At 34.0% G+C, this 13,483-nt stretch overlaps 1 protein-coding gene across 1 annotated transcript; it reads right to left on the reverse strand.

Moving 5' to 3' along the window:
- Positions 1-1,257: 1,257 nt before the first annotated feature.
- Positions 1,258-9,350, reverse strand: LOC121262007 (proline--tRNA ligase, cytoplasmic). The gene is given in 13 exon segments (XM_041164453.1): positions 1,258-1,504; positions 2,844-2,937; positions 3,344-3,562; positions 3,690-3,975; positions 4,251-4,402; positions 4,515-4,637; positions 5,606-5,653; positions 5,655-5,673; positions 5,894-6,081; positions 6,775-6,891; positions 7,070-7,162; positions 8,910-8,994; positions 9,100-9,350. Coding segments are annotated over 13 exon segments (1,740 nt in total). The 3' UTR covers positions 1,258-1,439.
- Between the last annotated feature and the right edge of the window lie 4,133 nt (positions 9,351-13,483).

The following is a 13,483-nucleotide window of genomic DNA, read 5'->3' on the forward strand; positions in this document are numbered from 1 at the left end:
AACAATTATCAACCACATCATTAAGCATACAGTTAGAATTCTGAAATAAGTTTATATTCTTATATTGCCAAACACATCAAGAAATAGTAATAAAATGTGAAACCGAAGTTATATGATATTGCATCAAAACCCCAACTCGATCAGAATAATTACAAACAATCTCCAGAAAAGGCATAACAAAAGGACAATGTGCAGCCATCAATTTTTTTCACATTTGGACAGTACCAAAAATATGACGGCAATCTTCCACTACCAATGAGCAAAGAGAACAATCTGCATTAGAAATAACACCCATTTTTAGCAGATTCAGTTTTGTAGAAAGACTATCCTTATATACTCTACACTCAAAGTTCTTAACTTTATTCGGAAGATTTAAATTCCAAAATTGATGTCAAAAGAATGAAGAACCTTAAAAATCAGAACTACCAGCACCAACAGTATAATCAAATAATGTGATTGCAAGATGATATCTAGACTTTAGTGAATACATGTCATTTTTAGTGTCAGTCCATACAAACTTATCACCCCAACCCCTTGACAATAAAAGAAGTTATACAATAGTGTTAGCAACAAAGGAAGAAATATAGATTGAATCAAATCCACATCCCAATAACCATTACGTTAATAATGGTTGATGCATAAGTATATTAACTTTCGAATCATCATGAATGACATAATTTGGTGGAAAAGACTCAGGTAACCAGAAAATTGAGAACTATTTTTCTTGAGTTATCTTTACATCAGCACCCTTCCCTATCTTCCAAATACCCCGAGCTAGCAAAAGAGATTTAGCAACACAAATATTCATCCATACATATGAGGGCTTACCACCCAAATGTGAATGAAAAAAAATATCTGTGGAAGGGAAATACTTAATTTTACAGGACAACAAGGAATTAGGATTTTGAATCAATTGACAATTTTGTTTTGCTAATAAAGCCAAATTAAAAAACTCAAGAAAACTCATACCACCTCACATCTTTGAAAAACACATCATCATCTTCTTCTTCTTCTTTTATATTTATAATTTTAAATTTTGGCCGAGTTACCCTATGATTTGTTTGTGAACTTGCATTTTTTCTCTCTTAGAATTATATATTTTTCCTTATCCAAAAAAATGTCCCCATAGAATGTTTATTTTTTTCCTCATAACTTAAATATTTCATTTAAAAAATCTGGAAACAAATATATACACAATGTTAAATTACCAAATAAAAAATGGAAAAAAAAAAACGAACGAACAAACGACCAGAGATAGCACCCAAAAACATAAATAAAATTGTGTAATATTACACCTATGTTGAGCAACGTATTTTATGGTATTTACAGATGCTTTGTCAAGCTCATTCCTTGTATGTCTAGTTTTTTAGCATTGCTGATTTCTTGGCATGCCAAACTGGTTGAGAAACTAGAAGAAATTGGTGCCAGAACCCAATAATCTAGTAACTTCGGCCCCAGTATGTCCACTTTTTTGCAGGCTTTCCAGAAGCAAAGCATTTAGTACCTGTGAAAAAATTCAGAATAAACATACAATCAAACTCGTGTGTGATGAATCATTCAGAGCACATAAATGTCTCAGAGAAACTTGTTCATTCAGTGGCACAATGTTGCATCATCCTACACTGTAACTGACATAAATATCATATTTCATAAGGAATAGCCATTTTACAACAATGTTGCCAGACGTTGGAGCAAACATCCAAACCAAGTGTAGTTTATGTTATCATTTTTTTAATCAAGTATACCATACCATTGGATTAACATGCAACTTTCAGAAAATAACACAAGTACTATTGACCATGCTTTCTTGATCCTTTGGTGATGCAAATATTTTTCAATGGAGGGCAAAATATTTTCAAGAAAACTTTACCAGGCAATACATCAATAATTAGATTATGAAATATAACAGCAGTCAGAGAGATTAGACAAATATCACAAGGAATAATTGAGACTAGGGGAGGGCAAAATACCCAATCCCAAGCACCAACGTGACCGATATTGACCCAAGAATGGTTCCTTTTTGTTGTTAGGCAGTGGTGGCTAACGAAAATAATGTTTCCAAAAAACTCAGGGTGGTTTTTGGAAATAGGGTATGAAAAACTGATAAGCTCAACCAACCTGACAGCCCTGGCACCTATTTTTGGTGGTGGCAAGGTGTTGAGATCTCTCAAACACCACAACATTCTTCCACTAGATTACTACCACTAGATTACTAGTGGAGAGGTATAGTAATCTGGTGGTAGTATCTCTCGCCACCACCAACAAAACGATCAACAACAATCATTGTCTGCAATTCATGACCCATCATTGGTCAGTTTGAGGAATCATATTAAATGGCTAACACCCATCAATTCACCCAGTGAGAACTGCTGCCAACCAGCCTGAGGGGGTTGATACCCGCCTCTATTTGAGAGACATTTGAAAGTAACATTCTACATTTTTGTGATACACTTACACCGATGAAGGTTCCAGTCATGGCTGCAATCAATCCCACATTGTTGCAGCACCAATTGACCAGAGATGGCCTTAACCACAACAAATTCTTAATTATATCCAACAATGACACAAATCAGAAAACAAGTGAACTAAACATCCAAAGGGTGAAATTAGTGCACATGTTGCGGTAACTAGCTGCAGCTATTGCCTAGCTAGTGACAACTCTAAGACAAACCATCATGGCCCTTTCAATTTTTGATCATCTTCAGAGGCAAGAACAGGTAAATTTGGAGCAGTATCAACTTGAGAAAAATGGTGGAAGATTATATAAGTTGAGTTGACGTCTCAAAGTGGAAAATGAAAGCCAATAAATGAAACAACCCTTGCATGAAACATGGGGCCAGTACCTTCTGGGAGCTCTAGCTAGTGAAATGGGGAACAAAGGCTCTTAGCGGCTCCCATCTCACCTTTTGTCCTTGCCTTCACATCTTTCTCCACCTCCTTAAGAGTTACATAGCAAATAAATCGTGATTAACCAAATTTATAAGAAGCACAAAAAGGGAAAAGAAAAAAAGAAAGAAAGAGAAGATCAAAATAATGTTCATAGCCTCTCAAGAGACCATTCTGCAGTATGCATAACAAAACATAACTTAACATCCCAATTTGATAGTGTGGAATAGAGTAATATGAACTGAAAAACCTAAAAGAAATACATTTCAAGTATTTAAATGAGTGCAAATGTCCATTGAAAAAACTAAATATTTGAAATGTATGCAAATGTCCATTGAAAAAATTAAACCTATTTATCCATTATTCGAAGGACAAGAAATCAATGGAAAACCCTGAGATACTGTAGGACATATAAAACCATATAGGCAATTGCTAAGCTGAAAAATCAATATTATACCTCCTCATCACACCAAGGAGCTAAGATCAATTTCTTTTGGCCGAGTGCTTCCACAAATTCATTCCAAGTTTGTATGGTCTTAACGCATGCATCTTGCTTTTGTTTTGCAACATCAAATAGGTTATGTTGGATATTATCAAGCATTTCTTTCACTTGCTCAACCAAGTTGGTTCTAGAGATGTCTATTTTCAATGAATTATCACAACAAATAGCACATACCTATGAATAAAACCAGGGTGTAACAATTCATCTGGTTGATCGACTAAGGAATAAATATTAGAAGACAATAGGTTCTGCAAATCAATGGCAAGTAACAATGATAGAAAATCAAAATAGACTGGCTAACCTGACTATTAGCCAAGTCTTTAGGCCCAATTTCAATGCTTAGAGGAACACCTTTCATTTCCCAATGTGAGTACTTCCAACCAGGAGAATAGTTATCTCTAAAGTCTGCCTTAGCACGAATACCGGCCCCAGACAAGATATCCACTACAGAAGCACAGGCATCAAATATTCCCCGAGTATTAGCATCTTTGTACGACACAAGAATTATAATAACTTGGACTGTTGGTACTTTAGGTGGCAACACCAAGCCTTTATCATCCCTATGAACCATTACCATCACACCAATATGAACATAACAAGTAAAATAAAATTAAAAAAAAAAAGTAGTCATATGTAGTAGCAGATGTCAATAAAAAAAATCCTACTGATGTACACATTCACCGTGCGGACCCACCATCTAAACACTCCCTCCCCCCAAAAAAGAAAAAAAAGTAAATATACCAAAAAAAATCCTCCGAGACCAGGCATGCTTTCATTTTTTGTATTATATACCACAACGAAATGCACAAGCTAATTAATTACAACAGTTCATCAAACAGTTAATAGATGTTGAAAAATTACTGTCCGAGTGCTATAGGCCCATGAGTTATGCTAGACCATACCCTTCTGTCCCTTTTCATTTTCAAAGTTTATCTCAAATATTTTTGCAAAATTTTGACCCAAACAATGTGAAGTTGCACCTTGTATACCACGACCGTTGTTTGAAATAAATGCCTGAGATACGGTACACAGAAAATATTGACAAACAGGTTTCAGAGTAAGATTTTAAACTTGTCAAATATGACAGAGAGTGAATTAAGCATGAGCAGATTTAGTTGTTATATGCCTCAACACTAGTGGTGTATAGTCCACCGGCAAATTTCTCCAATTCACTTTTATTTCCCTTTACAACAGGAAAGGCCAAATATTCTTCATATATTTGTCTATAAAGCTCCAAAATATCTACAACCTGCAATAAACCATAAGCCAAATAGACCATGCAGTTAAACTATGGTACTCACGTGCCAATGTTTCTTTGTAGATATAAAAGATTAGAATAATTTTTTTTTTTTTATAGGGGAAAAGAAGGAAAAATATGTAGGCCCAGGACAGTGGAATCATAACACAGACACACTAGGGTTTTCCCAAAAAAAAAAAAATTTATTTTAGTGATAATAAGTTAAAAGTATGTCACATACTTACCAAAATAAAAGTTACAAGTATGTCACACTTGTTGCAGTTCTAACATTTGATGCTAGTACACACTGACACATGAGTTCACCCTTTTTCACATGCTTTCAGAAAACTTCATTGAAGATGACCATTTTGCCAGCAACATCAAATAATTTAGGTTTCTGTGTTTTAACAATATAAGCCCATAAACCCCAGAAAACAACTTAAAAGATTACAACAAGTACTATGAAAAAACTGGGCTATTCTGATTTCAATCTAAGAAATTCTTAAAGTCTTTTTCTTTGTTATTCCTTATCAATATCCAGAAATTTATCCAGATCAATTAATTTCTTATTTAAAGCTTCTTATCAATTGAAATTCTTCTAAACAAAATTTGGTTCTCAAAGGTGGTAAGCAACTTGACATGATCGCAAAGCAACTGCAATACTTGGTTCGGGATAGGGGCATGCAAGAACAAGATGCATTGCATAATGCAACGGAATAGAAGAGATTAAACAAAGAAAAACATGTTCTCAAGAAATCCTCAAAGGAACCGAATGGGGGGATGACAATTCTAAGATATATGAAAAGATAAGCGACTACACAATAACTTAGGATGGAAGCGCATATCAACAATTCATGAGGAGGGAAAAGTTACCAACTGGTCTCTTGCTCTTCCAACTCCATTAATTTCTATGTATAAACTATAAACCTCTATGATTCCAATTTTGGGGAAAAAACAATCCAAAGATCAGAGTTTCATACCTCAGCATCTGCTTCTTCTTTTGTTGCAAAAGCTGTATGCCCTTCCTGGCCAAAGAAACTCACGACTCCTAGAATCAGAGAACACATGCAACCTATTACCATACAGTATTCTAGATAACTCAAGAAGTCATCTTAACAATTTCAACCAACTTAAACGAAGGTTATTTAGCAATTAGCAGAGACAAATTCACATCATCTTATCACCATTTCAGGAACAAATGCATGCCATCAACATGGCTAAATGAATATCAAGACAAGTAAAAAAGAAAAATTTGAGAAAAAGACTACCTGATAAATGATATGGGATTGCTGAATTCCCATCGCACAACATTGCACCATTGATTAAGTTTCAATGGCAAGTCACGGTGTCCCCTTATCCATTTGGAATAATAGGGATACATGACCGTCTCACTAGTTGGGCGAATTGCAATGTGCTCTTCCAAATCAAAATCCCCAGTTTTTGTCACCCATGCAACCTAAGGAACCCCAAGATCTAATGAGGTTGGCAACCCTCTCTTCTAATAAAACAAATTTGCCAATGAAAACAGAAGTATTCAAAAAAATAATAGGGAACAAACTATTTCAATCAACCAAGAATCGCCAATATAAAGTATTCTAAGATCCTGCCCCACTTTAAAAAAATTATGAACTTTTGCACTGACCAAGAATCCAATGGTAAGAATTAGTCCTAACAAAAGAAACAAACAATGAACCATGTTGGGCTAGACTCTAGATTAGCAATAATATCTCCAAGATCAATAAAATTGCACTTTTAAAAGGAAAAAGTTCAAGAGAATGTTTCAGTTTCCAATAGACACCAGCATTGGTGCCATAAGTGTAGCCTAGAGTGAGTTCAGAATGATCACATCAGTATAAAGAGAAACATTCATACTATGCAAAATGAGTGTATCCAACCCAAGATAGTAAAATTAGCTTCGTTTGGAAGCCAAACTCCTCTCAACTCATCATTACAACTTTTTCAAATTGTAATACAAAATATAATAAATAATTCAAAATTTTCAAACCCCAAAATAATAATAATATTAAAAAATAATATTCTAATAATATTTTATCATCTCAACTCAACTCAACTCAACTTAGTTCAACATCCAAACACAGCTTAAATACCGCAACAAAAGATTGTGAAGGACGAAGATTTCAAGCCTCACCTCAGGAGTAAAACCCTCCACATGATCCTTCTCCTTATGCAATACGCCTGGAGAAACAAAAAGTAGGAAGTAGCAGTTCTGGATGTTCATTTTTTTTATTTTAGCATTAAAGAATTTATGCAAAAATAATATAAAATTAGTCATTCAGACGCTAAATCTGAAAAATGAAGGGGAAAAAATACACTACTCCACAAACAGATTGAAATAATCGGAATTTTTAGCCAAGCTTACAAAATTTCATCTACATCAATCTTAAGGAATAAAATAAGGGATTTAAATAGGGATTCAAACTCACTTGCATGGTCTCCCAGATCGACATTACCCACGGTCTCAGAATATAATAGCCCGAGATATCGTAATACTCTATTAATTCTCCATTGACAACTACCTACAAAGGCCAATATTAGGATTAATAGAAAACGGCCTGAAAATCATATATTTCGTTGAAGTCAGTAGGAACCATATGGATTAAGACCTGACACTTCCCATATAAAAATTTTGTACTTTTGTGTGGTCTGTTTCTTTGCACATGAAAAGGCTAAAAGGCCTAGCATCTGTAAACTATCTACACCATATGTATAATGTCTAATGATGGATTGATTCTCTATCCAAAGTAAAGAGTTCTTGATCTTAGTATGTGAATGATCTTGCCATGATTGAATAAGTTACTCTATCTGAGAAATTGTAATGAGGTAATTAAATGGTATGTAATTAGGACGGGCAATTTTTTACACGATCAACAAGCCCAAAAGGAATTTAACACAAAACGGGTTAGGTATAACAAGCTTGGGAAATCGCTAGTAAGTAGTCAACGCAGGACTGAATATCTATGACTACTTTATAACCTAACCACTCTGTACGGGTTAGAGCACTCTCATTGGATTTGCCAAAGTTAAAGGATATTTTTTATGAATGTAAGTGAAATTTGATTTTTAGCTATTCCATTCACATAAATCTCCACATTGGAATAGCTATTTTTTTATTATATAACAATAAAATAATATAAGATGAATTTGATTTTGGTTATTCACATCAAATCTCCACATTAAATTATATATTTATTCATTATATAGTAATGAACAACTAATAATTTCAAAAATATTTAATTTTTTTAATTATTAATTTATTTTATTTTATCATATTTTACAATTCTACCTATTATATCTTAATTAATAATCATATTCTTATTAAATTAGTATATCACTAACTTAAATTAATATACCAATTATGATAAAATATGTGATAGAAAGAAATGGAGAAATAAATAATTAATAAAATATGTATTTGATGTATGTACAATAACCTTCAAATTTGGAAAAACTTTTGAAAGTCATTGTAGCTAAATTCCAAATATTTGGAATTTGGAATTCCAAATATTTGGAATTTAGCTAATCCATTGTGAGCATATTTTGCTCTCTAATAGCTAAATACTCAATGGATTTAGCTTTTAGTTAATCCAATGAGAGTGCTCTTATCCATGTTGGGACTAGAGTGTTACAAATTTTCTCTCTTAAATTCTGATATATATTACAATGAGGCAATGAAATAGTAAGGAATTAGGACCATCAATTTTTTATATGATCTGCAAAATTAGGAACAACGCAACATTTACACTATAACCCCAAAAGGACTAGTCAAATTGAAGCTTCCCTAGAATCACTTATAAAAACCTAGTTCACCAAGTATATAGCCAATAGGACTCAGCACCCATGACAACATCTATAACATACCCATTCTATGTGTGTTATCTATATTCCCAATATGGAACTTGAACGCTACATTAGGATGGTGGGGTTGGACTCGTCCAATTAAATGGATCAGGTTAAGGTTAATTCATATACATTCCAAACTTTATTTGACACAACCCGAACCGACACACGGCATATAGAGCTGATATTTTTTGTCACAATCTACAAATCTGACACAAACCTAACATGAAATCGACAGATTAGGATTGAGAGATCTCCTGTTTAATTCTGGATTGGGTTATTAGGGTTGACTCATTATGACACGGACTTGATTTGACACAAGCCAAACCCAACACAGCAACACAAATTGCCAACCCTTGTATAATCAAACATATAAAAACACACTTAACCAAAGCTGTAATGCACAATTGAAACATTCAAACAAACCTCAGAATACCATTCCCCAAAATTATCATCTTTGCAATTGGTTATTCCTAAACCAGTTTCCTTCTTCACCTCTTTCCTTTTCCCCCTATAAAATCAATTATACAGCATAAGATAAATGAATGAACAAGGGAAATGATTTTCAAAATGGCCAGAAATACACATGAATGCACGCACATAATTAGCCATATACATAAATACCATCAGGCAAAACTCGCAAATTACATCAGGGGAAAAATACTCACCTTCGCTGGCATTAGCATCAGACTTTTTCACATCATCACCGGCCATGTTCCTCTGAGCACAATACCCAATGAAAATCAAGCTAACATATTCAGAGAAAAACAACAAAGGCTCTGAACCAAATCCAGTATGGTGCATGCAATATTTATAAACATCACCACGTAAAGCACAAGTACCATAATCAGGATTGAGGCACACCATGAAACTTGCAGAAATGTGTATTCAGCAGGTTATTCCAAACTGATGAGTAGACTAGCTCAAAAAATAGGAGTCTTCTAGTAAAATAGTGGATTAAGAGAAAGACTTCACTGCACCACAGAGGTCCTACTGTGCTTGTGATAGACCGTGACTCGTTAGAGGGCCTAATTGCAAATTGCAAGTATGCAAAATTGAAAATAAGGCAGCAAATGGCTGGAAAATTCATTTCATTATCAGGTATTGTCATCATTTATTGCGTATACAATCAGTTATTGTGCTTATCTGTAACGGCTATGTAGATAACTGTTTGTAACTATTTGGAAGAAGTAGCCAAGATCGTAGGGGATAAGGGCACGACAGTTGGTAAATTTGAACGTCTATGTTTGCGATTTATGGCTTCCACCTGAAATGGAGTTCTACAATAATATCATGACTCTAGTTTTTGTTTTTTCAGAAGATAGACTCCAGTATTTTTTATTTATAAGTAAAGATAGACTCCAGTATTTGTATCACATTAATGACCTATTATTAATATCAGAGTGGGGACCATGTCCAGACTTCGAGTCACGACAGGGAAATTTATAGGTTGGTTTAAAATATCCTAATTTTATAAATGGGCATTGTAGTCATGGGGTGGGTTTGTGGAAATATATTAGAAAAGGTTGGGAGATCTTCCAGAGACATGCACATATTGTGGTGGGAGACAATCTCGCGTCAGATTTTGGTACGACAAATGGTCTGGTGAACAAAGCCTTTAAGACACCTTCCCTGCCCTTTTTGAGCTCACTCGAGCGAATCTGACGTCTTGGTCTTCTCTAGTGGCTCCCTTCAATGGAATGTGGATTTCATTAGGCAAGCCCAATATTAGGAGTTGGAGGCTAACACAGAGTTTTATGTGGCACTGTATTCTATAAGCCTGATTGAGGGTACTAAAGATAAGATGAACTAGAGTCCCTCCAAGAAAGGTAGATTCAGTGCCAGGTCGTTTCAACAAGTTTTAACGAGTCCCAGAATGACCACATTCGGTATATGGCAAACGAAAGCTTCTTCAAAAGCAGCTTTTTTTGTTTGGACAACATCCTTGGATAAGATTCTTACTACAGATAATTTGAGGAAACGTAGGTTGATGGTGTTGGATTGGTGTTGCATGTGTAAGAAGAGTGAGAAATCAGTTGATCACCTACTTTTACACTACAAGGTGGCCAGGACCATGTGGGGTGATTATTTTGCTGGAATTGGGTTATCATGGGTCATACCTCTTAGGCTGGTGGATTTCCTAGCAAGCTAGAGAGGCCTCCGAGGTAATCCACAAGTGACAGCAATCTAGAGAATGGTTTCTATATGCATGAGTTGGTGCATTTGGCGAGAGAGAAATAATAGAAGCTTCAAGGACCGTGAGAGAATAATGGATGAGATTAAATTTTCTTTTTTAAAACAATGTTCTTATGGCCGGGGACCATTGTTTTTAATGGGCTAAAATGTACATGATTTTCTACTTACGATTGTAAACCTTAGTTAGGTACTTCTCATATATACTTCTATGTAATTAGGCTTTGCCTCCTTTTATGAATAAAATTTCTTGATTACCTATAAAAAAAATTGTTTCAAGTCATGGAGCCACCAAAAAGTGAAATGGTTACCGACGTTGTCTTCAAAAGCATGGTGAAATATCACGATCCTAAAGGGTAAGGGTTTAACGAAATTAGCATTCACCATCTTCCATTGCCGATGTCCTCGTCAGGCTATTTCATCATTAGCGGTACAACTCAAGTCCTACACTTTTGATTAGAATTGCTCTGATACCATTTGTCACAACCCAAAGAAAAGCCAACACTGTGTTTAAGCCCATACTCCAAAAGGACTAACTAACATTACAATTAAAGTCCCTTAGAATCATTATAAAAGGCAAGAACTTTCTATTACAAGCGATGTGAAATCTCATTCACCAACTTCCTATACTCGATATGGTATATTAAACTAAGCCTTAAGGTTGTGTGGGATTAGGGCACAATAGTCGGTGAATTTGTATTTTTATGTATGGGGTTCATGACTCACATCCGAAGTGGGAATTCTGCTATAATATCATAACCTCAGTATTTGTAGTCAATTAATCTGTGACCTACAAGCTTGCGAAGACAAGCAGGGTATATCGAGAAGGGTGGAAATGTGCAAAAAACGATGGCGACAAAACCTGCAAGGGTACTGAAAAGAGAAAGCAAAGACAATAGAACAGGGCAACAAAAAAAAAAGCATTGGATTTTACATATTGCCCCAATTAAGAGATCAAAACCTTATCTATTTCAAGCAATTTAAACTGTTTTGAGCAAGACAGAGCTAACAAATCCATAATGTAGTATAAACAACAATCCAAAAAAAAAAAAAAACTAGTCACCCAAAAGGTTCATCAATACCTGAAACAAAAAACTGTAGGCATGTAATGGAGAGAAATGAAAGAGCAAGAATGATAGAAGATCAAGTTGCAAAGGAAAATAATGTGCTTTACTTCGACCTTTTTTTTCTCAGAGTGGTTTCGAACTTTCCAGGGAAACTACAACGGAAATCAAAACAGAATATGGGAAGAACTGAAGAAAGATAGAATGGATGGTAACTTCGAGGGAATTGGGCCTCATAACATTGCTCAAGCAATGTATGCAAGTCCTCATTAATAGGGGCGATTTCAAGCCGAGTATGAAAAGCCATAAACGTAGCAATCACGCAAAATCCCATATTTAAAAAGCATAAATGCAATCCTCAAGCATAAGCGTGGCGAGCAAGGTGTGGTGAGCAAGCAAAGCCTGGTGAGCAAGAAGAGAAACTAGTGAAAAGGATTCCATATTATGTCTGGTTTGATTTTAAGGAACTTTCAAAGTGTCTCATCCCATCGCATCGCATCAACATTCAAATATCATTAAAATATAAATATTTTTTAATTTTTAATTTTCAACTTTTTAATATTTTTTTAATTATTATCTAATTATTACAACTTTTCTAAATTTATAAAAAAAATATGAAAAATAATTCAAATTTTTTAAATATCAAAACAAAAACAATATTAAAACATAATATTTTAATTCTCATCTAATTTTATAATTTTTTATTTAATTTTTTTTATCTATTTTCTTAAAATTCTATTAAAATCTTAATTTAAACTATATAACTATTATTCATAAATTATGTCATTACTATTTACGTATTTTTTTTTTATCTCATATCATATCATAATATAACCAAATGAATCTCTAATATCTCTCTGCACAGAAAGAAAGAGGAAGTACAAAAGCATTGAACCCCAGAGAACGAGCTCCTCTTCGACCAGTGAGAAGGCGCCAGTAGGGATAGCAAGATGAGCGGTGCTACTCCGACCGCTGCGGGGCTCCCGCTAGTACTTTTGGAATGAGTTTTTTTATTTTGTATTTTTTTACATGTATTTTTGTAACACATTTAAATATATTTTAAAAAATAAAAAATATTATAATATTATTAAAAAATACTTACTTAATCATTAAGTAAAAAATAATAATAATAAAAAAATAAAAAACTCATAGCAATAAAAACTAGCGATAGAAACTAACGATAAAAATAGTATTTTTCTAGCAAGATTCCTATCCAACCAGTTATATTAAGCAAAAAAAAAAAAAACAAATATCGGGGCGCATATTCTCAGACCAGGTTACAAAGATTTTCAGTCACTTCTCACATAAATATTTGTGCGAATAATATATCTCTGAGGCTAAAAAGATTGTCTCTTATACGTAGGATTGACTTTAGTTAAGGAACTTCATCTAGGTGGTATTCATCGCCTCATAGGAAGCAGTGATCAGTGTTAGCAAATAGCAAATGAGCTTTGCTGTTCATCTTCGTATACTACACATCACATTTATTTTTATTTATTTTTAATTTTTTAAAATTTTATTCTTCTTAAACTAATTAAGCTCTTCTACTCATCATCTATACACCACACATTTGATAAGAAAAAAAAATTATGTGTAGTGTGTAATATGAGGATGATGAATAGAATTTTTCAATAGCAAATATAATTGAGCTTGAAGCATGGAAGATAAAATTGTTGTAAAAGATAAGTACTGTGGAGATAAACCTTAAAAAAACCCAGATTGAATATCCTGATCAGATAATTT

This window comes from Juglans microcarpa x Juglans regia, chromosome 4S (assembly GCF_004785595.1).
Source record: "Juglans microcarpa x Juglans regia isolate MS1-56 chromosome 4S, Jm3101_v1.0, whole genome shotgun sequence".
In the NCBI taxonomy this organism is placed as follows: domain Eukaryota; kingdom Viridiplantae; phylum Streptophyta; class Magnoliopsida; order Fagales; family Juglandaceae; genus Juglans; species Juglans microcarpa x Juglans regia.